The 27,361-nt window shown below is 49.5% G+C and overlaps 1 protein-coding gene across 1 annotated transcript in view; it reads right to left on the reverse strand.

Moving 5' to 3' along the window:
- Positions 1-24,301: 24,301 nt before the first annotated feature.
- The window catches only part of RNF150 (ring finger protein 150), a gene marked incomplete at both ends in the record, with an annotated part of 116,445 nt that continues 113,385 nt past the window's right edge, over positions 24,302-27,361 (reverse strand). The window contains one exon of the mRNA XM_081998994.1: positions 24,302-24,420. Coding sequence (XP_081855120.1) covers positions 24,302-24,420 — 119 coding nt within the window. The remainder of the gene's footprint in view (positions 24,421-27,361) is intronic.

Raw genomic sequence — 27,361 nt, forward strand, 5'->3', positions numbered from 1 at the left:
TAGTCTTCAGCTATGCCGAGTAGTTATTTTTGAAAATAGAAGATCTTTTTGGAAACACTATCCCATAAAATATCAGCGATGGATTATACAGAGCAGTCCATAAACATACCAACATACAAAAAGATGAAACTTCTTTCTAAGTAACTCATACTCTATCTTAAACCAATTCCAAGGCCAAAACAAGTTTAAGTACTAAACATTAACATTTTCTATTAACAACAGCCCGCAGCCTTTTAACAAGGGAGCATTTTTACCAGTTAGAAACTCTGAAATAACTCTCTATACTATTCCAAAAGGTCCCCCACCGATAAAATTCATTAGTTACTTTGTAGAATTAATTTATTTTGTATTGTTACGTATACTGTATGCATATGCATCATTAACAGCTTTGTAAACCCAGGCTAATGCCTTTGGTACTGTCCCCTTCCAGAAGCTGCCAAACGCCAGCGAAATGCCCGATGACCTGTGGATTTTTTTCCCCCTCCCCGAAGAGCTTATGCAACCCTTTAGCTAGGAGCGGTGGACAACCTGGAGGAGCTCCCGTCCTCATCTTCTACGCGCTGGGAGCGAAAGGGCAGACGGCGTCACCAGGAGGGCGACGACAGCACCGGTGCCGCACGCCGATGAGATCCCCCGGAGCTTGCGCGTAGGGATGGACGGCCGGGCTCCGCACCCCCAGCTGCTGGGATTTGCGCGGCTGGGCTCGATCTGTTCCCCTATGACAAAAAAAAGAAGGCATCACTCGGATGCATGTTTTAAAATAAAACAAAACATTAGAATTAAAAAAAAAAAAAAAATCACAAACATGACTGATGCACAGGCCATACATGAATTTTTGTCACTAAAACATCTTTTACCTTGTCTGTGACTCGGATCCTCAGGGATGTTGGTGGTGCTGCTTATATCTCAGGCTGTGTAACGAGCCCGGTGTTTGCGCAGGCGGGGAAGAGGACAACACCTCCCTTCCCCACTCGGAAGCATTCACGTTCAGCAACCATCTCAAAAGTTCACAGCTCACAGCTCTTTACAAGTCAGCAACTACAGGGAACAGAAAATTAAGGTTGAAAATAATGACCGTAAAATATTGCAATTTTTTTTTTTTTCTGTGGAAGTAGAGAGGCTTCCACATAAAGAACAAAGTCCGTGTCATTGCATATATCAGTTTTGTGGGGCGGGATGGAGGCTCAAGCATTCAGTCTCCAAAATTTTACAAGTAATTTAGGAAAAATAATTATTTTCTATCTCAGAACCCAGTTTTTCTGACAGCCTATCTATGCACAGAAGTGGTATTTCTGTAGCCACGAAAACCACTGTGGGAAATCAAGGAAGGTGGTCAGGCAACTTCGGGTTGAAAAGTATTGACGGTAATCCGGTACACCAACTTCAGAAAAGAAAAGATTGATTCAATTTTACATAAGACAGTCTTTAGTTACAATCCTAACATATTTCCGAATGCATGTGTATATATACACATATTGAATGGAAAAATCTCAGAAGTCAATCTGTTGCAATCAGAGAGAAGCAGCCGGGAATACTTATTCTCCGTATAGCTCCATGACTTATTTTATTTGTGGTTTGCTCTGAAAAGATGAGGTATAATTGCTCACAAGGCAAGAACAGACATGGAGCTTTTCAGAGACGGTAAAGTCATGTGTGTCTTGATCAGTGATTTTTCTTTTTTCTTCCCTAAAAAAACAAGGGGGAAAAAAAAGGGAAGCAAACTCTTGAGACGGAAGAAAATTGCTATACAAGAGGAAGACAAGCTCAAATGCACACACACACACGTGAATTTTGGGTAACTGAAGGTCCTGTTGTGGCATACGTGTGTCAGCAAAGCAGTCACAGGCTTTCTTGGACATATATAATTTTACAGTGTTTTCTTCTCATTCTGATTGTTTTTGTAAAAACTGCTGATGTAGTCGAAAATGCCTTTTGGAGTCAAACCTGCAAGTTTCAACACTTTAGCTGTCTGTAACACTAGTTGCACTACCTGTTGAACCTGGCTTTGGCAATTGCTGTGGATCCCAACCCTCTAATTGTCCCTGCAAAACTACCCCACGCCCTTGGTTCAGGTCTGTGAGAGCGTTAAGTGTCCCCAAAAATATAAAGGGGAATTCTCGCGTCTTCGGACGTCAAACACAAACCGGATCAGAAACAGTACTGAAGGGATCCATGAATGGCCACCACCCTCCTGGGTAATCACCCGTAATAGGTGATCACCTACAAGGTAAATTCTGTTTAAACGTAGAGTTGTCCCTGGCTTGGCGGGAGGTGCAGAAGCTTCCTAACGCAGAAGGGCCGCGAGAGCCCTCTCCTGTGCCCGCCCTCATCAGGCTAACGAGAGGGTAACGTGGTCGATCCACGACATTTAACATATACAAGAAACAGCAGGTGCAGTCATAGTGGAGAACGTGCAAAATAGTTACATACCTGCTTCCTCTACTTCTCTTGTTAAAAAAAAACCCAAAAACCACCAGCCCCCAAACCCAGCTGATTCGTAGAGAGGCGTTTACCCTCAGGTAGTCTTAATAGTAAAGTGCCGGTACGAGTTTCAAAAAGCAAGAAAAAAACCCCAGTGTTAAAGAAAAATTGTCCTGACCTGGTGGAGTTTTCATGGGCTGGCTGCAAGTCAGTCCCTCAGCGTTTCCCATGTGCTCTTTAATAGCTGAGTATCAAAGTGATTGGAGAAGGAGGAGAAGAAAAATAGATGGTAGTGGTGGTGGTGAAATTAAAAAAAAAAAAAAACAAAAACCAAAAACAATGGGATCTGGGCAATCTGTTCAAAGAAAAAACTCCAATGTAACAAATAACCTGTGTAATCATTCCAAAATGACTCCACGTTCAGACAGATTTATTTAATAATAATTTTGGTTTTGTCAAGCATAAATGTGAAAGTGGATTATACAAATCTGGATTAAAGGACTCCTTTTTTTCCCCCAGAATAAGATTACGCTCCAAGGAATCATCCAGACACAAATATCGCATTATAAATCCACAACCTCCCATAACCTACCTTAATTTTCATGCGTAGACCCGTGCTTTGCGGAAGGACAAAGTTAAACATGACTACTATTATAAATGTTTTCAAATAATACTTTGCTGGCTGCATCTTAGTTAATGAACATGGCAGCGGGGATGACCTGGAGGCTCGGGGGTTTCCTGTCAATTGCCCGTCCGCGCTCAGTTCGACCGACCCAGACCAGGGTGAAACCGGAGTGACACCATGGGGAAGACAACAGCGGCTTTCACCCGCTGCAAATCGACACGTCAACAGCCTTAGGCTGTCGTGTTTCAGGCGTTGTCTCCAGAGGATTGGGATCTCCACTTAACGGTATTTGGCTTCCACGCACCCCGGCTGGGCCGGTCTCCCTGTACGCTGACAGCCTGAGTAGCCAGGGGTGCCCACATGTTCCTTTCCAGATGTTCGCCCACATGTTCAGCCGGAAGGTGGTCTGGGAAGAGCCAGAACAGCGAGGCCCGTGATGAAGGAGATTCTTTCCCTCTGCCTCGCTCCACTTTGTTATCGGTGCCCCTGAAAGAGTTATTTGATAAAGCTGCACTTTAATTGATAAAGCTACTGCTTAACCAGTTACACCTTTCACACTGATTTATGGGGGATGACAGATGGGCTTACAGTGCAGGGCGAGACTGATAGACGGTGAGAGCGTATTACCACACCAAGGCGGCATAAAAGAATTATTCTTTGGTTATTGAGGAGGAAGAGGTCTCTCCCAGCGTGGATAAACACACCCCATTACCTGCTGCACCTCCGCTGCCCTCAGTGCAAGAGGACTGCCAAATCAGGGAAACATTATTGCTGATTCGCATTTATTCAGCTTACAAAAATGCACCTACTAAAGCTCAGAGATGATGGAAGATTACGTATTTGCAAGCCCCTTGCCAGAAATATTTTCCCTTTCATAGCACACGTTTCATAAATCAGTGAAAGATTTAAACATTTCATCCCTTCGAACGTCTAAACCTCTTTCTAATAACTACCTTAGCTCAGACACCTGCTGGGTCACTTCCACGGGCTTTCCCGTACCGCTGGATCCAGACCCCCGCGTTTCGGAGCGCATCGAGCCAATCCACCCAGCCCCGTCTCTGCATCCCCTTTGCGAGACCTGTAGCCGCTCTCCCATCTCTCTCCCATCTCCAAAGGCAGCTGGGCCTGGAGAGGAGCTGGAAAAGGGGCGTGGGAGCACGCCAGGACACCCCTGCAGCACCGTTGGCGTGGCAAATGTGACATCCCACCCCCCCCCCCCCGCTGACGGGCGCATCCCAGCCCTCCCACCCGCCGGCTCGGACAGGCAACGCCGTGGGTCCGTCTCTAAAGGGTGAAGGCGAGGAGCGGTGCCGGGGGTGCCAGCAGCTCTTCCGCCAGCATCTTCTCGGCTGGACGCGGAGGCTCGCCGCACCGCGGAGGCGCCGGGACCTCTCCCAGGGTGACCCCGCTCCAGCACCCCTCCTGTCACGTTCCGTGGGTTCACCCTCGCGGGCCCGGCAGAGCTGCGACGTGCCGGGGGAAGGTGATGAGTTCCGAGGTGGAAAAAGCTCTTTGCAGCATGTGCCCGCAGAGAGCATCCTGCTGCGCTGCGTCAGGCGCGAGGAGGTCTGGCGGGGAGTCGCGTCTCCTTCCTCTGTTGAAGGAAAGGTGCTCCGAAATACCGGGTTAAAAGCTTTTCCCCCCTCCCTCCCTATTAAAGCAGACCAGTTACCGGGCAGGTGCTGGCGTCACCGCCCTTGTCCTGGCTGTTTCCAGGGATGTCTGAGCATCCCTCCTCTTCTCCCCTTGGCCATGCAGGCAGCAGCCCCCCCCCGTGTCAGAAATCAGCAACCAGGAGCAAAGGCTTTTCCAGAACTAACAGGGGAACAGGTAACTCGGCCAGCAAAGCGTTCGCTACCTGGCAATAGCCGCCGATCTGCTCGCTGTCGATTCATTCCCCCGCCAGGTATTTCAGCTCCTTCCCCCAGGGTCTCGGTCCGCACCGCGTTTGGACTGCGAGCCCGCGCCGCGTGTGCCTGGCCCCGGGGACGCGTGGCCGTCACAAGACGCTGCCGCGGCGGCATCGCAGCCCCTGCGCTGGCACCCGCATTGGCTTTTAGAGCTGTTAGTTTCACCTTATTTATTTCCCAAGGCTCTTTCAGGTACGCCCTCGGACCTTGCAGCAGACGGACGTTTCTGGGGCTGGGGTGTTCCCTCCTGCCTCCATCGGCACCTCTGGCCACGCTCCCGTGTCTAACCACAGCTCGGCCACCGGCCGCTCGCCCGCAGGCGCCGCGGTGACACCGCACACCAGCGCTGGAGGGAGATGGGTCTTTGTAACGCAGAGCTGCCGCCTCGGGCGAGCCCAGCTCCTCCAGCCGAGGGGGCTTCCCACCCGCCGCCTCCCAGCGCTGGGGACGGGCACCGTGGCTGCTCCTCCGACCTGCCTCCGCGTCCGCAGACCACCTCTGACCATCTCCTACTCCCACGGGAGACCGCGGCCACGGTAATGCCTTGCCTCCAAGGACAAAAGATTTGCTTCATCTTCAGCCCTGTCCAGTTTTTAATTTCTTTCTCATTCTTCTTGCTAGAAGGGACGTGCCACTCTCCCAGCCAAACAGTCCCTCTAGCCCTTTGCTACCTGATCACGGCGTTAACCACGTACCTTCCTGGTGAGGATTGGGAAAGCTGTTTCTGCATTACCTCTAACAGGTTGTTTGGTTTTTTTTTTTCTTTAAATATAAAGGCCTTACCGATTTTTTTTTTTTAAAAGCTCCGATATACAGTTAACATCGGGAGTGTGTCTGCAGGTAGCTGGAATCATGAAGCTTCATTGTTAATCAGCCGATGACTTCGGCTGGGCTGACATTTTCCCGGCTATTTTTAGAGTATGACTCAGACACTGTGCTACGGAGCCTGCAAAGTCCCTGCGGGCTGGCACCGGAGCCTCATTCAAAGCTGTGTTGAAGCATCACGCGAGAGGGAAAGAGAGTCAAAGCGGGCAAAGGCTTTTGCTCGCCCGCCTTTGGGGTTCCCTTTAGAAAAAGCAAGTAAACGTGGGAAACAAGGTCTTATGGCAACGTAGCGGGATGTTAGGATCGGGAAGGGAAGTCCTCTTACCTGGCTCTCACAGGAACATTTCCATCACGCTTTATTGGGCTGGCGTGAACAAAACCGGAGCCTTGCGTGCGCCCGCTCCTAGACGTGCGGCTGAAAACGCAGAAGGAAAACGTTGAGGGTTCTTGGTTAGTTTTCCCCACCCCTCCACAACCAGTCCTATGGGTACGTCCCTGCTTCCCTGCCTGTATAAAAGTCCATTGCTTGAGTCTCGGCTCTCACCTAGTCTTCCTACAAGTTGTTGTCGTGAAGAGAAGACCCACAGACCCCATTAGTGACTCTGTCTGGTAGGGTCCAAGGATACAGGAGCTATTTGTGCTGGGAAAGAAAAAAAGGCACCAGTCTTTTGTGAGCTGCCTTGTTCTCAGGCATAGCTTGGTTATGCATCACTTCAGAGAGGGCTGACGGCGATATCCTTGGAGGCGAGATTGGGCACGTGCGTAAACCCCTGCGCGGTCTCCGAGACCCGCAGCGCATCACTGGAGAAGCAGCTACTCCTGTGAGCTGGGTTTCTCTTATGAAGGATGATGCGACCTGAGCCCCCGTCGATCAGCTTTAATGCGAGTCAAAAGTAGTCAAAAATTTCCAAGAATCAAATCCCTACTTCCTGCAGTCCCTGGGTTTTATTTTTAATGATTTCATTCTTTCTGATAGCAGAAAGTGTATTTGGTCTGAAGTGCAATGGGAACTGGAAAGAGATCATCTAAGCGGTTTTCTATTGCTTGGCACAAATGCCCTCAACACACCATAATTAAAATTAATCATTTACTTTGTGCCATGGTGCTACTGATCACCCCGAGTACAAATGCAGAAAGCCAAGCCTTTCTTCCGGACCTCACCAGCCAACACGTGAGTAGTAGGAAGCTTTAAGCCCCAAGGAGCTCGTGTTTCGGTTTGTTACCATCCTATAGTTATTTTAATTCTAGTTAGTACAACTACAAATGTTACTTGTGGCACCATCCTTTTAAACGGCAAAACAGCAGCAAATCGCACAGATCAATAGGACGTTGCGTTACGGTATTTCCTTTCATTGCTTTTAGGTTTCGTATCTTTCATGCCTTTACCTCAGGCAGAATAAAAAAAAAAAACCTACACGATTGTTTTCTGCAACGGTATTTTACACATCCCTTAAGCTTCTTGTACAAACCAAGTAACACACATTTTGATGTCCAGCTTTAAACGTGGGCGGAAAGTGCTTTGTATCCTACAAAATTTATGACTCTCTGGGTGCTTCTTACGGCAGGTATCGGTTTTCCGAGGACTGAATAAAAACGCCCAAGGCGCTGAAGACACAGGACTGAACACCAGCTACCGCGAACCCCGGGGCGACTTCCAGCTCCCCTGCCCGCGGCGGCTCCCGCAGGCGGGCTGCAGGAGGCACAGCCCTCGGTACCGAGCGAGCGGCTTTCCCTGCTAACGTGAATCACCCGCCCAGGTTTTGTACCGCGTCCTCGGAGGGCAACCTTCCCCACCATCGGCGTTGCCCAGGAAGCCGGGCTCGTGATGCTCTGAGCGGGCAGTAAATAAGTGAAGGTGGATGATAGCCACCACCGATGGTTCCCCCCAGAAGAAAAATAGCTCCGAACTAAAACACACCCACCGTATTTCAAGCTCATTCGTACACTCCCCAAACACAGAGAACCACCTTCTCCTCTGCCTTTTTTCGCGAGGAGCGAAAACCGGGCCAGAGCCGCGTGAGCGCGGCCGACGCAGAAAAGGTGTTGCTGCAGAAAATAGCTCCTCCCGCGTGATCAGGACGTGAAGAGCCGAAAACTCGCACTAAAAGGACAGAAGATGTATTTCGCAGCACATTTTTCAAAGCCACCCCATCGCCTTTCACCACCAACCTGCTGCTAGCTCCGGGCCGGAGGGGATTCCTGCCCTCCGCCTCCAAAGCCTGAAACACTGCCCGGGGCCCGTTCCCTGCAGAGGAAAAGCGACTGGGAAAAGCGCTGGGAGTCCGTCACGAATGGATAATTTAGGCCGCTTAAAGAAGCGCCGCCGAAGATACCGGAAAGCAAATGTTTTTGATATTAATTTGTAAAAAGCGCGGCTTGGCAGAATTCGACGGCGAGGTTCACTCTGCTACTTACTCAGCGTGGAAAAGGTACGCAGAGAGAAACTAAATTACTATTAAATTGGAGCGATTTACTCGGGTATTGAATCGAGTTGACGTGTACGTAGGTTGAGGAGACCCTCCCGCTGAGCCACGGGAGTTCAGAGTGGACCGAAATCCACCCCTCGTCCCAGACTTGGTCAGCGGCTTATGTCTAAGGATTGGGAAAAGGGCAAGAAAACGAGGGAGACCCTGACCACCCGCCGGGGCGTATTCCCCGCTGAAGCCCTTGCGCACGCATGAACGTAGCGTTGGGGCATCCTCAAACCGCCGCGGCCACGTCCCCCGGCCACACCTCTGGGCTCTGCAGCGGGAGGTGCCCGCCGCCGCCTCCGTGCTCCCGGGGGCACGGAAAGAGGGGGTTGCCTTCCCCCAGCGCCGCGGCGGGGGGTCGCTGACGCCCAGGGGCTTCCCTCCCTGGCCGCCGCCGTAAAGCTATGGCCGTCCGGTTAAGTTTCCCAAGCGCCTTCCCCAATTTTCTTTCCACACATACGCTCCCACGACCACGCGCAAGGGACTCCGGAGCGTTTCCGGTGCGTACGCAAAGCCAGAGGCTCGCGCGCGGCTCCGCTGCCGCGGCAGGCTCGGCACACCGCTGCCCGGGCTTTCCGCCACTCATCCGAACCACTAGCCTCGCCGAGTGGGAGTCGGGGGCAAAGCCACCAACGCCTGTGGGGCTGTAACAGAAAGCTGGGTCTGCCCAGGAGGATCCAGGCTCGGGGGGGAAAAAAAAAAAAAGAAAAAAATGATACAAAGGATGGGAAATTTAGGGGACTCCATCTATTGTCGTGTCTTACGCGCGGGGGAAACACGGCACCCAGCACTCTGCTGGGCTTCTGCTCTCACCAGAGGTCCGAGAGCATCGACTCCCAGCTCCAGTGGTTTCCATAAAAACCTCAGCCAAACACCTCTTCCTCAACACCCCCTGCTACATGCACAACACTGAATCCTCCCTCCCAGCCACTTGAGCCCCCGAGATATTTATTATAAAAAAAGGAAGTATTTTAACATACTGCTTTCAAAAGTTCTTTTTTTTTCTTTCTTTCTTTTTTTAAAGAAAAGGAGGGTCAGCATCATCGCCTCCTTCTGAAGGGGAGAAAATGGAAGCATGGGTGCTGTTTGAGCTTTAAACACTTTGATACAAGCGCTCAGTCAGGTCCTTGGAATAACTGCAGTTTCTTCAGCCCCTGTTTGGCACCAGGGAACCACAGTCCTTCGGAAGGAGGTAACAAAGTTAGAGAGAAAGGAGGAACAAGGATCACCCCATTCACAGAAAAGCATTTAAAGCAAAATAAAAGCATTTGACTCCCCGGTTATCAGCAAACATCACATAAACCAAGACGCAGGAGTAGTCTCCGTTTCCATCCAAATTAGAGAATAAACAAGACAGGTAATGTTTCCTAGCACCAGCAAGAGTAACGGTATTTAGGAAAGTTTCTGGCATTACAATCAAGGGCAAACCAAAGCAAGCTGACACTCCTCTGCTAGAAAGTCAAAATCCTGTTTACACTCCGCGTGCAGTTTGTGTTTAATGTGTCACTTGTGCGGAGTCAGACTTCACGCCTTGGAGATGGCTGAATGCATTTCTGAATGGCTCTGTTTAACGTCTCAGACGGCCGAGGAGCGAGATTCAGTAGCATGGATTTGCTCCTTTGCTGGCGAGGTTTCACCTCAAGGGAGATGGTCTCACCACCGCATAAGATGATCATCTTCAGCACAGGAGAGGGAAACTCTTGTGGTCAGAGTGAAGCCACTTCACACTGGTGGAGTCCGGCTGCCAACAAAACATGTGTTCAGGGCTCAAGCCGTACCCATCACCCCCAAGGTCATTTGCTGTTCCTGTGCCCTTTATCTGAGGATGCACTCGGTCAGTTCACTCAACACTCAGGATTACAGAATCATTAAGGTTGGAAAAGACCTTCAGGATCAAGTCCAACCATCAACCCAACACCACCATGCCCACTAAACCGTGTCCTGAAGCGCCACATCCACATGTTTTTTGAACACTTCCTGTGATGGCGACTCCACCACCTCCCTGGGCAGCCTGTTCCAATGCTTGACCACCCTCTTGATGAAGAAATTTTTCCTAATATCCAATCTAAACCTCCCCTGGTACAACTTGAGGCCATTTCCTCTTGTCCTATCGCTGGTTACTTGGGAGAAGAGACCAACACGCACCTCACCAGAACCCCCTTTCAGGTAGTTGTAGAGAGCGGTAAGGTCTCCCCTCAGCCTCCTCTTCTCCAGATTAAGCAAACCCAGTTCCCTCAGCTGCTCCTCATAAGACTTGTGCTCCAGACCCCTCAGCAGCTTCGTTACCCTTCTCTGGACACGCTCCAGCACCTCAACGTCCTTCTTGTAGTGAGGGGCCCAAAACTGAACACAGTATTTGAGGTGCGGCCCCACCAGTGCCGAGTACAGGGGCACGATCACTTCCCTACTCCTGCTGGCCACACTAGTTGTGATACAGGCCAGGACGCTGTTGGCCTTCTTGGCCACCTGGGCACACTGCCAGCTCATGTTCAGCCGTCTGTCAACCAGCACCCCCAGGTCCTTTTCCGCCGGGCTGCTCTCCAGCCACTCCTCTCCAAGCCTGTAGCGTTGCATGGGGTTGTTGTGACCCAAGTGCAGGACCCTGCGCTTGGCCTTATTAAACCTCATACAGTTGAGTCCACCAGCAATCTGCCCAAATTAAGCCCATACTACCCGAGGATTGCCAGAGGTCCTACAGACCCCAAACTGAGGTGGGTTTGATGTCCTTTAGGGCCTTTCAACACCAGTTTGCCTGGTGTTTGCCCGTCTCTCCATGGGGAGAAAAGCAAAGCTGCGGCTCTTGCCCCTGCCCACGCAGCCCTCCCACGTCGCCCACCCGTGGCGGAGGCGTCGCTCCCAAGGGCATTTAAGCCGTCACTGTGCCTGCGTGGACATTTCTGCTGCAGGCTGCATCAGCCCAACCGCCTCCAGTGGTGGATGCCTCCCTCTCGGTGAGCAGGAGGGCTCAGGGGACACCGTCAGGCTTCGCAGAAGTGGGAGTGACACCCACCTGCCTCCCTGCTGGCTGCCCCGGGCCCTCCTCCGCAGGGGCTCTGGGGAGGCACAGCTCAGCCCTGCGGCTGGCCCGGGGCAGCCACACCGCTGAGCGGGACCCCGGCCCAGAGTAGGCTCCCTCCTCACCCCAACAAGGAGCTAGCCACCAGCGGGTCCCCCACCCCACATTATTTTGGGGAAAAACATTCCGTCTTTTAATAAGAGGCACACGACAAACCCACACAAAGTGAAGGGCCCCGGGCAGCAATGCACCGGGCGCGCTCAAGGACCGTTTTAGACCATGGCCTGGGCAGGCCACGCCAGCAAGGGAAGACCAGCTTCAGGGAAAAAACCCACATTTTCCTACCAGACAAAACGCAGGCAACTCCTTTCTTCACACCCTGAAGAGCAGCTCCCCAGCACCCCTCTGAGCCCTCTTCTTCTACCAAAAAGGCGGCAAAGCAAGCCCCTAAGGCACAGCAAGCAAAAGGTAAAACAAATGAGCAGCAATTCCCCTTCGCAGGCTCAGTGGGTTTGCTTTATACCACCAGCCCCCACAGGCACCCCCCTCCCGCACACCCGGCTCTCGGGATTGACCTCAGCTCGTCATTGAGAAGGGTCATCACATGGGGAATTTTGGCAGCTGTTTGTATTTAGGACTTCACTGAGCACAAGCAAATAAAGAAGTTTTTTTTTTTCCCTTGGCACTACGATCCTTTTCAGAGCAGCTTTGCAGCTGAAAGTCAGTGAGGGTCAATGTCCCGTAAGAAAATCCCCGTCTCTATTGTCCTTTAGGACAATTATTTTAAAAACACCACCCTCATCCAAACAGCACCGTAAGTAACACCTGTGTGTGATACTCCTTGTCCACGCTTTGGTATTTTCTGACTCTCACACCTGGAGCTGCACGGCCAGCCTGGGCTGCACCTCGCGGGCATGAAACAGCCCGGACAGGTGAGGTCCTTGGCTGGGGTGATGAACAGTACTGAAGCAGATCTGGACTTGGGTTGCATCGTGTCCGGTTAAAGGTGTCTGTACAAACGGGGGTTTCTCACGGTTGGGCTGGACTAGGACGTGAGACCCAGCACCCTACAATGGACATCATGCTTCAATTTGGGGTTTTTTTTTCCCCTACCCAAAGCCCTACTCCAGTTCAAATGTAATTCCCCAAGCAGGGCGACTCTGGTAATTCATGCCTAGCGCTGCTTCTCCACAGACCGATCCTTAGCCAAAGCCATGCCAGAATAACCCGCTTTCCAATGGTGTAAGCGTGTGCAACAAACAGAAGTTCAACCGATTTGCTTTAAAAACCCTCCTCTAGCTAAAATGTGGCCAAAATGTGCCACCTCCTACCCCCAGGGGGTCGGGCTGTCGTGGGGGCTGCAGCACTGGTTTCCAGCCCCGCGCTCTCGTCCCTGTCCTGCGGCTCACGCCTCCATCAGCAGGTGTCCTTGCTGGGGTTTGCTTCGTTTTTTCCTGTCTGTGAGCCGGGGTACCAGTCCTGCTCCCCTCCGCCAAATCTGCTGGCTACTGGGCCAGACTGGCGCGCCAGCGAGAACAAACCCAGTTGCCCTTAGCGCTCTCCCGGCCTTTCCTGCGAACACGCCCCGGGTGGCCGTGGCCCTCCCCCGGTGGCTGCCAAGGGCTAATCTCAACCCTTTAGTTAAGTGACCTCCGGCCCTCGGTCACCGGCCGGCAAGGGGCTGCGCCGCTCCGGCACGTGCCGACTCGCACCCCAAACCTGGAGGGGCTCGTCTGGGGGGACCCCCTGCCCTTCCTCACGCCTGCCGAGAAGGACAGAGAGCTTTTCCCCACCGATACCGTGGCCACGGGGAGAAACCCCGGCAGGGCTCCGTCTGCCTCGCCGGCTGGGGGAAGGCAGCGGGGACCCCGGGCCGCGCGTCAGGGCGAACGCTCAAGGGCGAGCCGGGGAAAGCTCCGCAGTGCGGCCTTTCGCGCATTGAACGCAATAAATTGTCACTAATTTGCCTCAATCCCTAAAGGCAATCCCGCCGGCCGGGGACAGAACCACCGCCGGGTGGGTGCCAGCAGCCGGCGGCCCCCACCAGCCCAGCGGGGAGCGGGCGGGGCCGCCGCTCGTCCACGCGTGTCCGCGGGGGCCCACTGGGAGTGGGCGATGCATTTGCGAGGCGGGGGCGCCCCCTGCTGGAGAGACGCGGTAAGGGGGAAGGCGCGGGACGCTGGCAGCTGCCTCCGCCCCGGCGCTCGCCCCTCCCCAGGAGCGATAAACGCCCCTTATCACTCGTTTTTGGAAACACTTTCCGCTCAGCCATCTAAGGCGGCAACCCTGCCTCGCCCTGCCCCGCTCAGCCCCCGCTCCTTTGCCTCCAGCAGCTGGGGCTCGGCAGAAAGCACCGAGCACCGCAGCCATCGGAACAGGCGGCAGGCCCACGGGCAGCCCCGGGCACCCCCCGCCTTTGGGCAAGCCACCGGGCGCCAGGCTGGGGTGCACCGCTCGGGGCCGGCGGATGCAGGCAACATCCGAAACCCGTGGGCGCTGGGAGCGTTTCCCGTCACGGCAGTAGCTCGGCTGTGTCCCCGCCACGCGTCTTGTCTCCATCCAGTTAAAAAAGGGCAGCGGGGTCTGGAGGCCGTGCTGGGGCACAGGGCAGTGTCCCACAGGACACCACGGGGCGAGCTTGGCCCCTGCAGCCGGGCAGCGTTGGCACCGCCAGGGACACGCTGGACTGCTGCGAAAGCAGGAGCGTCGTGGAGGGGCCGGCTGCCCCGGTGTTGCTGCTCCCGGCCTCGGTTGAGCCGGGCGCGGGTTAAGCCGGCTGCTGGTCTGAGCCAGCGCGGCTGCCCCAAGCAGGGACAGAGGAACAGCTTCAGCTGAGCTATGGGCTCTGACAGGCGAGCTCTGGGGCTCTGCCAACACATCTAAGGCGTTACCGGTCCCAGGCGGCTGCTCTGTCCCTTTGCCAGGAGCTACCAATGCTTCCTAGCTGGAGCAGGAGGAGGGACATCTGCCTGGGCTTCAGCCACCACGAGTTGCTGCCGGCCTCCCTCTGTAAGCCTGTCTTTGCTCTCAGGTGAGGGGATGGACCGTAAAGCCAAGCCGCTGAGATGCAGATGTCCAGGAGGAAGCCCAGAGGAGCAATGTGGTAGCCTGCAGCAGAGGGTGGTCCAGGTACATGATGGTGGTGACACTTTGCCTGCCTCTGCCGCTGCCAGGCCTTGCCGGCAGCTTGTTTGCACGGGGATCAAAGGCCGAGGAATGAGCGTGTTGCAAAATTACATCCTCACTGAGCACTGACTTCCTATGGGTTCCCTACGATAAACGCACCAAGCCCTTAGATTACTTCTGGGCTTATTCCCCCTGGGATGCCCCCAGACCCGATCTCCCTGTGTCACAGAGCTGCCTTCTCAGAGTGCCTTTTCCAGAGTGGCTCCCCCAGACCTGGCACAGATGACTGCGTCTCCCCTTCGGGCACTCTCAAGGGTGCAGCCCAAAGCTCGCTTGCTTTCCTAGCACGGTTTGGGTCTCACGGGACAGAAGGGACCGTGGGTTGCACAAATCGTTGCGTTGTGCGAATCTGGATAAATTCCCTTTGAACCCTGAGTCATCTCCATTGACTGTGACGGGTCTGAGGGTCACCTCCTTGTACCACAGGAGTGAATACAATTTGCCTTATTCCTTCTGGAGAAAAAACCCCGAACAACACACTGGAGTGTAGAGCAGCCCAGCTTGATTTGTGTATTTTGACTAGAAACAAATCCCATGTACAGTAGAGAGTGATGTAACCCAAGCCCCAAGTATGTGCTTGCATCCTGGAATTAATTGCCTTACGCCCCTTGTTATTTATAGCCCTGATGCCATTCCCAGCAGCTCCACGCCGCGTTGCTTCTGCTGCGATACTCGAGCGCGCTGCCTCCCGCCAGATCTGCGGCACCGGCGGCAGCTGTGTTGTGTGTGCGGATCACATAGCAACTGCGCGCAGCTGCCTGCCGAGGAAAGCCGGCCCCGCTCGCTCGCTCCCCGGCCAGTTATTAAATTAAAGGCGGAGAACAAAGCAGTGGGCAGGGAGGGAGCCGCGCGGGGAAAAGCGAGACCAGATTCCTTGGCTAGCGATTCCTAAAATCTCCCTCCACAGGCAGCCTGGGGTTTTTTTTCAGCACGGAAGGTTTCTGCCCTTGGAGGAGGGCTGGTGGGACGGGGAGCTCCAGGCTGTGCCGCCGACTGGCTGACACGGCTTCGGAGGGGAAAAATAACTCCCAGCGTGGCTGGTAAAGCCACGCTAAATCACACGCAGTTTTCCAGCTCTGAGCTAGCTTGCTGCCTCTCCATCGAGAACAGCGAGAGCAAAGCCCAGCGGGAGGGCGGGCGCAGGGGAGCAAGGAGGCACGGGGGTTTGGGGGAGCTGGGTGTGATCTAGCCCACAGCTGCTGCCTTCCTTGCTCTCTGGTGAAATCTGAGTTAGGGCCCCAACCAATTTGGCACACTTGATGCCTCAAATGCACCGCTGTGGCATCCACGCGGGCCAGGATGAGGGCAGGAAGGGCCCCCGCAGCGGGGCTGCGGCGCGAGCCCAGATTTGGCCCTCCTTCCGGGATTTCTGACTGCCACCTTTTGCATCTACCGGAAAACTTTTCTTTAAATCTCTTCTATTTCTTTTAGGCAGGATTTTCCTGTGCCTTGAACCTCTTGTAAGCAGCACACCTATGCTGGATGGCACGACAAGCCCCGGGGCTCTCCCACGGCCCCCTGCTCCCAGCGACGTGGAGCGGCAGCCGATCGGGCAAGGGAAGAGCAGCCGGACGACCCCTCGCAACGGCGGTGCGGTTCCCACTGAGGCACGGCAGAGCTGCCGTCTTTTAAAGCTGTTTTAACAGATCATGCCCAGTGCCTGGCGTGAGGCTGCAGCTCTCCCTCGGGGAAGCGGAGGCATTTACCTCCCGCACAGCCGCTGCTTTCTGATGAAAAGAAGCTGAAGGATGGGGGGACCAGAGCAGTGACGGGCTGGCGCGGTGGCACGGAGGCCAGGCTGCCGCTCGGGTCCCCTCCCACTAAAGCTTCTGCCTCCTGTGAACGCCAAAGTCTGCAGCGGCCGAGTTCAGGAAGAAACAATCAGCAAGTTTCACACATCAGGAAATGCCAGTTTTACACAATCTGTTAGAAAATACGTACGACACAGTAATCAGATTCGTTTTATTAAAAAATTTGCAATAAAATTCCTTGGAATTCACCATCTTAACTTTGAGAGTTGCAATATTTTACTAGTACATAATAACACAGTCTCACATATTTACATTATAATCCTCTATATAACAAAAATAGCCGTGTTTACTACTGAATAATGCTTCCAAATATTAGCCTCAACATCTCAGTACTTCCCCCAGCTGAGTCACTGTCCATGCTCTTTAGCATTTACAGTATATAACAAAGCAAGAAGGAAAAAAAATAAAAAGTGTGTGCCTCATGATTTCAGGCAAATCCCTTTAAGATGGTAGTTCTCCGACTCCCACATTTTTCAAGAGAGATAAAGTGCATTGGAGGGGAAGATGTACACGCTATAAAATATCAGCAAAGGGTTAAAGTATATTTGCAATACTGTACAGAAAGTAACGCTAGAAAAAAAGGCTCGCTTCACAAACTGCTACTGCACTGTTTTGGCAGCAAGTCACAGGTAGTGGGGCGGGGGAAGCTAACTACAAGAAAAAGGACCACCTATGCAAATGCCACTGTGTGATTTTGCCACGGTCTTTCACTAGGTGTTTCACAAACCTAAGCGCAGCTGTCTGGAGAAAGGAACTTTTTTTTTTTGAAAGTGGAGATGAAGGGTTCTTTCCACAGTCAAAAGAAACACAATGTGGTCGCCCTGCAGAAACCGAATGCCGTACCGGCAAAACAACTTCAGTCAAAAAATAGGCTCCCATCCTGAGGGAGCCGCAGCGCAAGCAGGGACGCAGCGCGCGAGGGTGACAACCCTGTCACCCCCCGGCTTGCTAGGGCTGGCAGCCCCGCCGGGCAGGGGCAGGGCTGAGGGCCTCCCAGAAAATCCGCTCCTGCTGTCCAAAGCGGGAACGATTACCTTGGCGAGTTTCACCAGGGCAGACCATCGTCTCTGAACTGGCAGTTAGTTGGGTGAGCTGTGCGCTGATCCACACGGTATTTATTTAGTTGGGGATTTTTTCTTCCCTTTTTAACATTGGCATTTGCTGGTGTGGCTCTGCAGCGCGTGAGAGGAGACACGGCTGGAAAAAGCTTTGGAGCCATCACTGGAAACCAGGATACTTCTGCTCTGATCATGAACTGTGTACAAATGGGACGCTCCATTTTTTTGGTTTGCTTATAAACTACTCTAAATAAAAATAATTCTCTTCTGGAAATGGATGGAATGTATATTTTGACAAGTACAAAACCATTTTAAATGTTCGCTAAATACAAGGAACATCTTGCTATAAAAATAACAGACCCTCCCACCCTCTGTCCCCTCTTTACAGTTCTAATTATAAAATGGTACAGTCATTTCAGGTTCCTAAAATGAATCAAGAAGTAAGGATGATACTATGTACACATACAAAACATTTAGGTATTTGACATCTGAAATAACCGTATACATTCAGAGCAAACAAGCATCTTGATCTTGCTATTGTTTTTAATGCTACACAGGACTGAAGAATCGGGAAATAAACAAAAAAGGGAAAATGCTGTTTCTTTTTTTCCCCCCCTTTTTTTTTTTTATTCACTCCAGAAAGAAAGAACTTCCACCAATTCACAATTAAAATAGTTGAGAGAGGCAAGATTAATTTCAGATGGAAAATTCATCTGTTGGCTTTTCATTCAAAATCCACAACATCTTTCATTCATCTTCCTTCTTTGTCTCTCCCTTTGAAACAGAGCTCCTGCTCAGAAGGATTTTTTCTTGAAAAAGAAGTGCCAAAGAAGAGAAAGGGAGCAGAGCGGGTTTCCAGCCCGGCGAGGGAAGCTGGGCGGTGGAGAGCAGCCTTCTCCCTCGCTCGCCGTCCCAGCCCGCAGCTGCCATCTGCTACGCAAACAAATCCAGACTAAAAAGTCCATCTGGTGTTCCTCTTTCAACTGCAGAACTATCAATTAGTTCAGGTAACAGCTTGGTAAAACAAAAGAAGTGCTTGCGTTGGATCGATTGTCCCTATTTAAGAAATCTGCTAAAACAACACCTCCACCCTCATTTTCCCTCGCCCCTAAAATATTTCATGACATTGTTTTTCACCGCTTGCGTTAACCGAGCCGATTTGTTTCTGTCACGCTGGTTGGCCCATATACGCTCACACATTCTGCATCTATAAAACAAATGAGTCAATGCTCAGTGTTCTCAGTGAAGCGGCAGTCCCGGTCAGCACCGGTTATGAGGAGGCTCGGCTGCCCTGAATCCGCTGAAACCCCTGGGCCTATCTTTCGTTAAGCCCTTAAGCTGCACTTAGGCTGGCTCCTTTCCGCCACGCTGAGCCTGAGCCGTCCGACCTGCCACAAGAGATACAGGCAGCACAAAATGCAAGAGAGGAAGAGGCACAGCAAACACGTTAGTTTGATCCCATGATCTCCTTCCCCTGCAACAAAGGCTCACACTAGAGACAACATTTGTGAGAGGGGCTGGGAAGGAACAGGCTGGATTTCTCTGCCAAGTCCTGCAAAATGGATGCATCCCAACAACAAACCAAGCCCTCCCTCTTCTGTTTAGAGAGTCAGCTTGTCCTGGCCCCTATTCCCAGCAGACTGGTAACTTCAGCTCTACAACAGAGATCTACAAGAACAGCAAAGGGTTAAAAAAAGTCCATTATTGCTAATGAATAGAAATCAATAAACCACTATTGGTTTTCTTGGTTTGCACAGCCTATAAATCCCTATTCCTGGCTTATTCGAAACTATATGCTTAGTCATGAGCTTTTCTACAGACACAGACCACGAAGGAACGAGCCTCTTCCGAGCGAAGCCTGGGAGATTCCCAGCTGCCTGGGCATTTCCGTCTGTTACGCATAACCCGTATCGCCATGTCAGTACAGACCAATTTTCAGAACAAGGACTTGCAGTCCAGAGATTTGCACGTAAAGACTTGTGCCCCGATTTTTGCCTTTTAATCACAGAATCGGCTCAAAGGGCTGTGGCATATATTCAAAGAGAAAGTTTGTAAGGCAGAACTCTGGAAAATCTATACGACAACTGCACTCCAGGTTTAACAAGAATGGCAAATAAAAGACACTTGATGGAAAATCCGTAACTGTGTTGTACTGATGACTAAAAGTACATAGAGGTGTTAAGTGATCTGAAGATACCTGCCAGGCCAATCCATCCACATGCAAAGGTCTTCTGAGCTAGATATTTTTCAAATTGGACAAGCATTTCTTTTCATTTAGCAAGGGGGAAAAGAGGGTGGTTTAACAGGTTTGACAACAAAAGACTTTGGATCACAAAATGCATATTCTTTGAGAAAGATTAAATTCAGAGCTGGATCCATCTCTGGTGCTTGGGTTCATTTGTTAACAAAGAAATAATGTATCCCAAACGAGTCATTCAACAAGAGGCCGAGTACTGCCCTTCCTGCAATGACTTCCTCCAGATCTGATCCAGGGGTCATTAGTGAGATCCGAGGAACCTCTTATCATATGTGATCTCAGTAACTTTATTTTGCAAGTTGTCTTCATAAAGTCTATTTAGTGTCACAATCTTCCTCATATAAAAAGTCTGAAATTGGCAGCTGATTCTGTTTTCACTACGATACAGTTTCCATAGCCATATCAACGTACTTTTATATGCATAAATGGCAATTTAATTCTACAGAATGCTTGAAGAATGAACTGCAGTGCTATGATTGTCCCAATCCTGGTTTTGAGGCTCTAAAGCAGTCAGAAAATAAAAGGAAAACCCAAACTCTCAGCAAGTGACAGCTCTGTATCCCCGTCAGAAGAGATGCAGAGCCTGTGCCTTGCGCATCTGCATGCACACATTAGGTCATTTGTGAGTGCAAAATTCTGCCCATGTAACTTTTTATGTGTACTACCTATTGAACAGACCTTTGGGAAGGCAGGTTAGTGAAATCCATGAAAATCAAAGGAAACTCAGCGCACAGCCTATGACCGTCCAAGTTTCATCCTGCGACCCAGCCTGAGTGAAGATGAGCCTCAGTAAGGCGAATGCTTCTCCCACCCCACTACTCGCTCACAGAAAAGAAGAGAGCCTCAGATGGCAGAGCAGGAAGAGCTCGGAAAGACACAAGATGAGCTTAACAACCAGAGTGCCCTTCTCAAGAGACCTCTGACCACCGGCCCTGTGCAGGAGGTGCCCCTCTGCCCCGGCCGCGCTGGGCGGTGGCAGCGGCAGCAAAGCCACCCACGCCGCGGGCGGGCAGTCACGGCGTGAGCCTGCAGAATTATGTGCACGAGCACTCATTCGTCAGAGGGCACCAGAGGATTTTGTTTTTTCCCGGCTGAACGCTGAAGGCTGCTTTCCCTTCTGAACAGGCAGTGCTGTGTCCCCGGCATCTGAATCCCACACATTTAATGCCGGAACCCAAGCTCAGTGGCAGCAGTACCGAGGACTCATGCAATGCTCAGGATGGGACTCATCTTGCCCAAAGCTGCAAATCGGGAGGTTTAATTTTACCCCATGAGGCGTGGAGAGACTCATGTAAGCAAAAATGCGCATGGGCATGCAAATCTGCAGAATTAAGGCTTTCATTCATACAAACATACCACTGTGGTCTTAATATTTATGAAGCACCTCAAATTCCCAAGGCATTTCACAGGTTATATACACAAAGAATATTGTCACCCAGGCCCTGCTTTCGGAAAACATTTCCTTTTGACACAGGGGCTTAATTATGCTCATAGATGACCTGTTGAAAATTACGTGATTTCAGTACAAGTACAAAATCAGTTGTAAGTGCTTTTCTGAAGAAGGACGGAATAAAACATTTACTTAAGTGCTTTCCTGCATTCTGGCTTCAGTGATCTATAACCTGACTTTGCAACTCGTCATCACTTAACAGTGCTCAGAGCTGTAGAAAACCAGAGGACAGGGACGGAAAAACACCTTTCCTGAGCAAAACCGCAGGTAGAACTGTGAAAACAAGAGCAGAAAGACTCCTGACCCAGATTTGCTAGGATGCCTCTTTTGAGAGACCGCAATACAGTGATATGTCAAAATGTCCCAGCCAGACTAGCATCTTGCCTCTGGTGGCAGCCAGCTGTGCACCCTGAGGGACTACGTCTAGTATGGGATACTTAAGAAAAGTGCACGCGCAGTGTGATCCCTCTCCGAAATCCTTCCCCAGCTCCCAGCAATACCGGCAGGGTCTCAGTTACAGTCTATGTGATGCCCCTTTGAGCACAGCTCCCTTTAATGATTTTGCTGGGCAAAAGGACCCAGTTCAGCATCAGCCGGGAGTTTCACCTCCTGCCTTGCTTTTTCACAGACCTCGCTCGCTCTGCTGTGCTGCGGGTGACTCCACTATGGCAACAGAGAATTGGTCAATCTATCCATTGAGATTAATTTAATTTTTGTGAAATAAAACGAAGACTTTGCAACAGCTCCTCTGAAACCCAAACAATTCGGCCAGGAGTTTTTTGTCTGTGTACTGGGCTGCAGTGGGTGGATGTTAAAGGATCACCGACAACTCGGACATCGTGTTCGTGATGTTCCTGTGACATGTAGCACCCAGGCTCCAGCGCTAGAGAATAAATTGTACCAGTGTGTGTACTTTCCATAGGGAGACCTGACTGTATAACCAGCTTCACTCCTTCCCCTGCAGTCATTTGAGATGACTTTCATTCCTGTGTGAAGGGCCAGTACCTGGTGTAAACACCACTTAAATCCCATTTCAGCTTTATTTCCAGAGCTTAAGTGGAGGTGATGTGGTACCTTGTGCAAACTCTTTCATGTAGGGGTGAATTTCAACATCAGTTCCCCTGACGCTGTGGGCCTTTCCCAGAGCAACAAGGAATAGAGAAGACTTTAAAGAATAAGGAAAATATCACTACAGAACCTCAAATACTGGCAAGACTGACCTAACTGCGCCCTCTGGAACGATCTCTTTCCTTTTAAACCGAGCAGATTTCCAGCTGCCTGTATCTCTTTAATTAAAAAAGATGTACTTTCAAATGGCTTATAAACACATAACAGCACATTTCCGGATCATGGTTTTGAAGGATTATTAGGCTGTGCCCCTTTGCCTCAGAGTTACTCTATAATTTAGGGACTAAGAACATCCAAAAAATTAAGCTATAAAACGAACTGAGTTCTAAGTGGACCGAAAAGCATGGAGTGTAATTTTTCCTTCTTCCTGTACTAAAGAAGCAAGTCACCCAAAATTTTAGGGATAGTTCTAGAGCACTTTTGTTCCCAAATAAGATCTGACAAACTGACTTTTGGCTGGAATTCGGTTTCCACAGCTAACAAGTAAATCCACAAGGAGATTAAATGCAGCAAGAACCCTAATAGTGGCATTTTGAGATGCTGCCCATGACACCATCAAGTCAAAACGTTTGACCTCTCCATGAAATTTCAATGTAAGATGAATTGTTGATTCTATGAACTTACTCAGGAGGCAGTAATGTGATTCAAATCATCTGACTGTCAACAGAAACCATTTACTCTTGTATAACAGTAAGCTAAAAATGCTTCTTCACAGTTGAGTATTTTGACTGAAAAATGAAATCGTACACTGAACAAGTAACAATAAGCTTTTCCCTGGAAAGCAGAGCTCAGGATGAACTAAATAATAATCACAGGTCATTGTAATTTAGGTGTTTCAATTTATGTTAGTTCTGTTTATTTTCAAATTCCATCCCCTCGACCCAAAATATTTTGGTATATATATCTATATATATACACAAATTGCAAGTATTCCATTATGCTTGTGACAATGTCGACAGGGACTCTGGAGGGCAACAAAGCACCTGAACTCTCGTGTTTGATAACAAGCAGGCAAAAACTGCCATCAAAACATAAGTGAAATGCACTAAGGAAAAAAATCAAACTGAAACAGGAAGTAAACATTTGAACCGGCTGCCTCCTGCTTCATTAGCAATTTCTGACACTGATATCAGCATCTCCAAATGCTTTCTAAGAATATTTTTGTCATCCATGTAATGCACAGCCATTAGCAAGCAGCCTCTGGAAACCTCTCAGACACTCCTTTAGCCTACCAGTCAGACTTTGGACTGTAAAATTAAGAAAAGACACGATGTTATACTAGATCATCTTTTCCAGCTACTGAATTGTGATCTGAAGGAAGGCCATTAATGTACTGACAACTGCTAATAGCATAAAACATAGCAAAGGACTACAAGGATGGAGTAAAGCTTTAAGCTTTTCTTTCTCTCCTTCATGTTGTATGATACTTGTCTAGAACAGAACTCTAAGCAAAAGCCAGCATAATGCAGTTCTAACTCAAATCTCAGCAATCTCAGTTAATTCAGAGCTCTCTTACAAATAACGGCCTTCAGAATATACCATTTCTGAGGCCCCCACTTAATGAAAGCAGGCTTCACAGTAATGCAAGGTGCTGGTGCACCATCCTTCTGAAGCCATATGTACTTCATGCAGAAACAAGGCAATGATAAATCCTGGAGACAGATCATGAAGTGACCAGTGAACAGGAATTCAGATTTCTGGATTGAACTCTTGAAAAAACTGGGGTCAGTCAACAAAACTAGACTGTTCATCCATGACAAACTATAAACAAACAAACATAAACCCCAAATGTCTTTTCCAAAAAAAGAAACAAAAAACCCAATCAAACAAGTGTAGAAAACACTCAAGCTGTCATTTCAGTTGTGTATTTATGAGCCACTGAAGAGTTACATGACTGCTTTCAAGCACATGGGTAAACTGGAAGCATTCATCTCCCATGTGAGCAAAATGAACGTATGTAGATGATGAAACTGCATCCAGACACAACTGTTGCTATTGCTTTTCATGACCATCTCAGAATGGAGTGTGCAGGAGTGACAGTGCTCTGGAGGCATGTGCATGACTGGTCCAAATCCTAGAAAGCTGACTCGGTCCCTCCCTGTGACCCTCCCCTGTAGTTTAGTGTTGGATCTCTGTTTGTTTTTCAAGACTTCACCTCTTCGCAGTCTTGATCAGTGGAAAGCTCCACATCGGACAGTCCAACCTCCATTGCCATAATCAATGAAATATCTGAATCGCTGCTGACTGCTGGCTCCTGTTCATCTGTGAGGGTAAAAGAGACAGGAAAAGGGCATTATGGTCACGTCTTTCTGTCAACGTATTACTATTTTTTAGTTCTGCACATGGGACCCAGAGGTTTCTCCACCACTGAGGTTGTGCTTAGATTCCAAACTTTGCTCTTATTCAGTATCTGTCCAAAGCATTTCAAAAATATGACAAAGTTCAAGCCATCAGTAGTGAGAAACACAATGACAAGAAGCCTGGATGGGTACCACTTTCTTTTCCTCCTAATCCTCCCAGGGCTCTCCATCCAGGCCCTTCATCTCCATGACCTTCCTCCCACTGCCTGAGTGCTTCCCTCCCAGTCTCTTTTCAACTCCTCAACTTGGCATGATCCTACTCTCCCCACAAAGGCAGCAAGTTAAGGACAAAGTCACAGGCACCTGGTGGAGTGGGTTGGCCGTCAGGAAAACATTTCTAACAGGAATAAAATCTGCCCAAACCCTCATTAGGTGACAGAATCTCTGTTAGCGGAGACTTTTAAGAGGGTGCTAGGCTAATGTCTGGAGGGAGCAACACGCATGTTGTTAGTTCTGCCCCAGGACTCAGGACAAGGCTGCCCGCCCTCTCAGGTGCCTTCTCTCATCCTTTTCCAGTCTCCCTCCGAGTCACCCTTTCCTCTGATTTGAAGATACCTTGCAGGTTCTTGATCCACGCCAAAGGTGTCTACCTTAATCCAGCATGATCCCAATTACAGTAAAAGTCCTATTATTGACTTTTGCCAAACTGCAAATCCCATCAGAACTACAAGCGTAGGAGAAGTAACTTGTTTTTGTTTGTATCCCACAGTACTTACTATGTGTATATTTAGTAGCAGATAAAAGCCAATAGATTTTAAAGGACTAAAAGCTAATCTCCTTTCAAGAACAATCAGAAGAAGCAAAGCACACTGGATCTCTGGGGAGATTTCCAAAGAGACAAAAATCCAATAGGTGTCTGAGTCCCTGAGAGAAAAAGTTGATTGTTCGTATTTTGAAGAGGTTTAGTTACAATGCTGGTATTTACACTGTAACAATACAATACATTTAAATCTGTGGCAGTTTTTCCTTTACATATTTTATTTTTCAGACAATAGAAGCAGAGCTTGATTGATGTTAAAATGTCTAAAAGTTGAATATCTAAGAATTAATAAGTAAGAAACATTACAGAGGAACCAGGGAAATAACTACTCCTCACAGTTTAATTATTCACTTGAAGCTAAGTGAGCACAATTAGTCTCCTCTCAAGAGATGCATGATTTTTAAATCTGTTTTAGAGAAAAAACATGTATTTACTTGTGCTGGGATTAGGCCTCATATTCTATGAAGAAAGCTTGAGCGGGGTCTGCATTATTCAAACTGAAAGAGCCAGTGCTTTCCTTTACAACCCTTCCCGATTTTCGGTCTGGATTATTTTTATACTTTCTTGATTGCAAGATAAATAATTAATGCACACAACCTCTTTATATCTGTGTATTTTTTTCCTATCAGTATGACAGTAGTAAAACATTTCAAGGCATTGCTTCTGACTATAGATGTTTCCACTGGAGGTGGCGGAAGTACTTACGAAGCGCAGACTTCAGTGGGCTTCAATTACATTGAACCATTAGGTGAACTGCTCGATCCAAGAGTACAAAAGTGCATCACATACACCTCCAAGACCTTAAGTATCATCCGTGGTGGTAACAGCTCCCTGAGCCAGAACTATGTGGTTTCAAGACCACTGGGTTATTTATCATTCCTCTATAACTAATAGCATTCTTAAAGACAATGAAAATGATGCTTTAAATGTTTGTATTTGCATGACAGAGTTCCTGAGGCTTAGCCATGTTAAACAGCTACTGGGAGCACTCTTGAGGGAAAGGTGATTTTCATCTGAACTAGCTGTGCAGGAAAGGACCGGCTGAATGGTGACAGCTACATGCATGCTGAAGAGGCAGGCTGAGCTGCCAAGACCAAGTGTCAGCGTGTCAAATGAGAAGTGTTTATGGTGCTGAAATGTTATTTCAAGAATTGTTGTTTCTTCTAGGGTTGCGCAGCAGAAAAAGTTCTCAACTGAGTTCAAGACAGACAGATAAAACAGAAGCAGATTTACAGCTTGCCTACAAACCGTCTAACCTATGTACAGGAGCACCTGCTTTCCAAACCAGCAAACTATAGAGTTTTACATTAAAAATCCTATACAATTACTCAAATTCTTGGATCTTGGTCTTTCCAAAGTGTGGGCTTTGTAGTTTGTATTCTTTGGGACTGAAGTGCAGGTCAGTAGGACCAAGGAACAAAGGATCCTAAAAATGCCCATGCCTATGCCCTGGCATTGCTTTTCCGGGGCTGCGAAAGAGCCTGGAAACATGAGTGCTCCAACTTCCTTGCTTGCTAACAGTACAGTGGTCCAAAATCCTAAAGCTACAGCCTGCTGCCTCAGCAGAGTGGGGAGAAAAACTCGGACATCACCATCCCTTACACCTTCCCTTTCATTGAAGGGGTCAGCACCCACATTTCTCTGGAAGATGCACAAGACAACACAAGGAAACTAACGCATCCCTCAGCATTACGTGCTTCCTCTTGTACACAGGAGTCCTACCACTGACCCCAACATGCACAGGATGAAACTGCAGGAGGCTGCAGAAGTTACACCAGATCCGGATCAGCTGTAGGCAACCCTGGCTGCAAGGTCTACAAACTGCCTCACCATGGCTCCCCCACACGGCACAGGCTTTCTAGACTGCGGTGGTGGTGGTTGGTTGGTGTGGGGTTTTTTTTTTTTCTGGCCGGCTGCTCAATGATGTGAGCCAGCACAGTTAGTGACATTTGTTAAAGGTAAGCAAACTTCAACTAAACTGCAAGTGCCAGGAGCTTAGCCTGCATTTTGCATCCCTGGTTTTTAGATCCCATTTACAATGACAAAGCTTATACAATCACACAGCTTCTACAGAAGATGCCTG

This window comes from Phaethon aethereus (assembly GCF_964289735.1).
Source record: "Phaethon aethereus genome assembly, chromosome: 4".
Lineage (NCBI taxonomy): Eukaryota > Metazoa > Chordata > Aves > Phaethontiformes > Phaethontidae > Phaethon > Phaethon aethereus.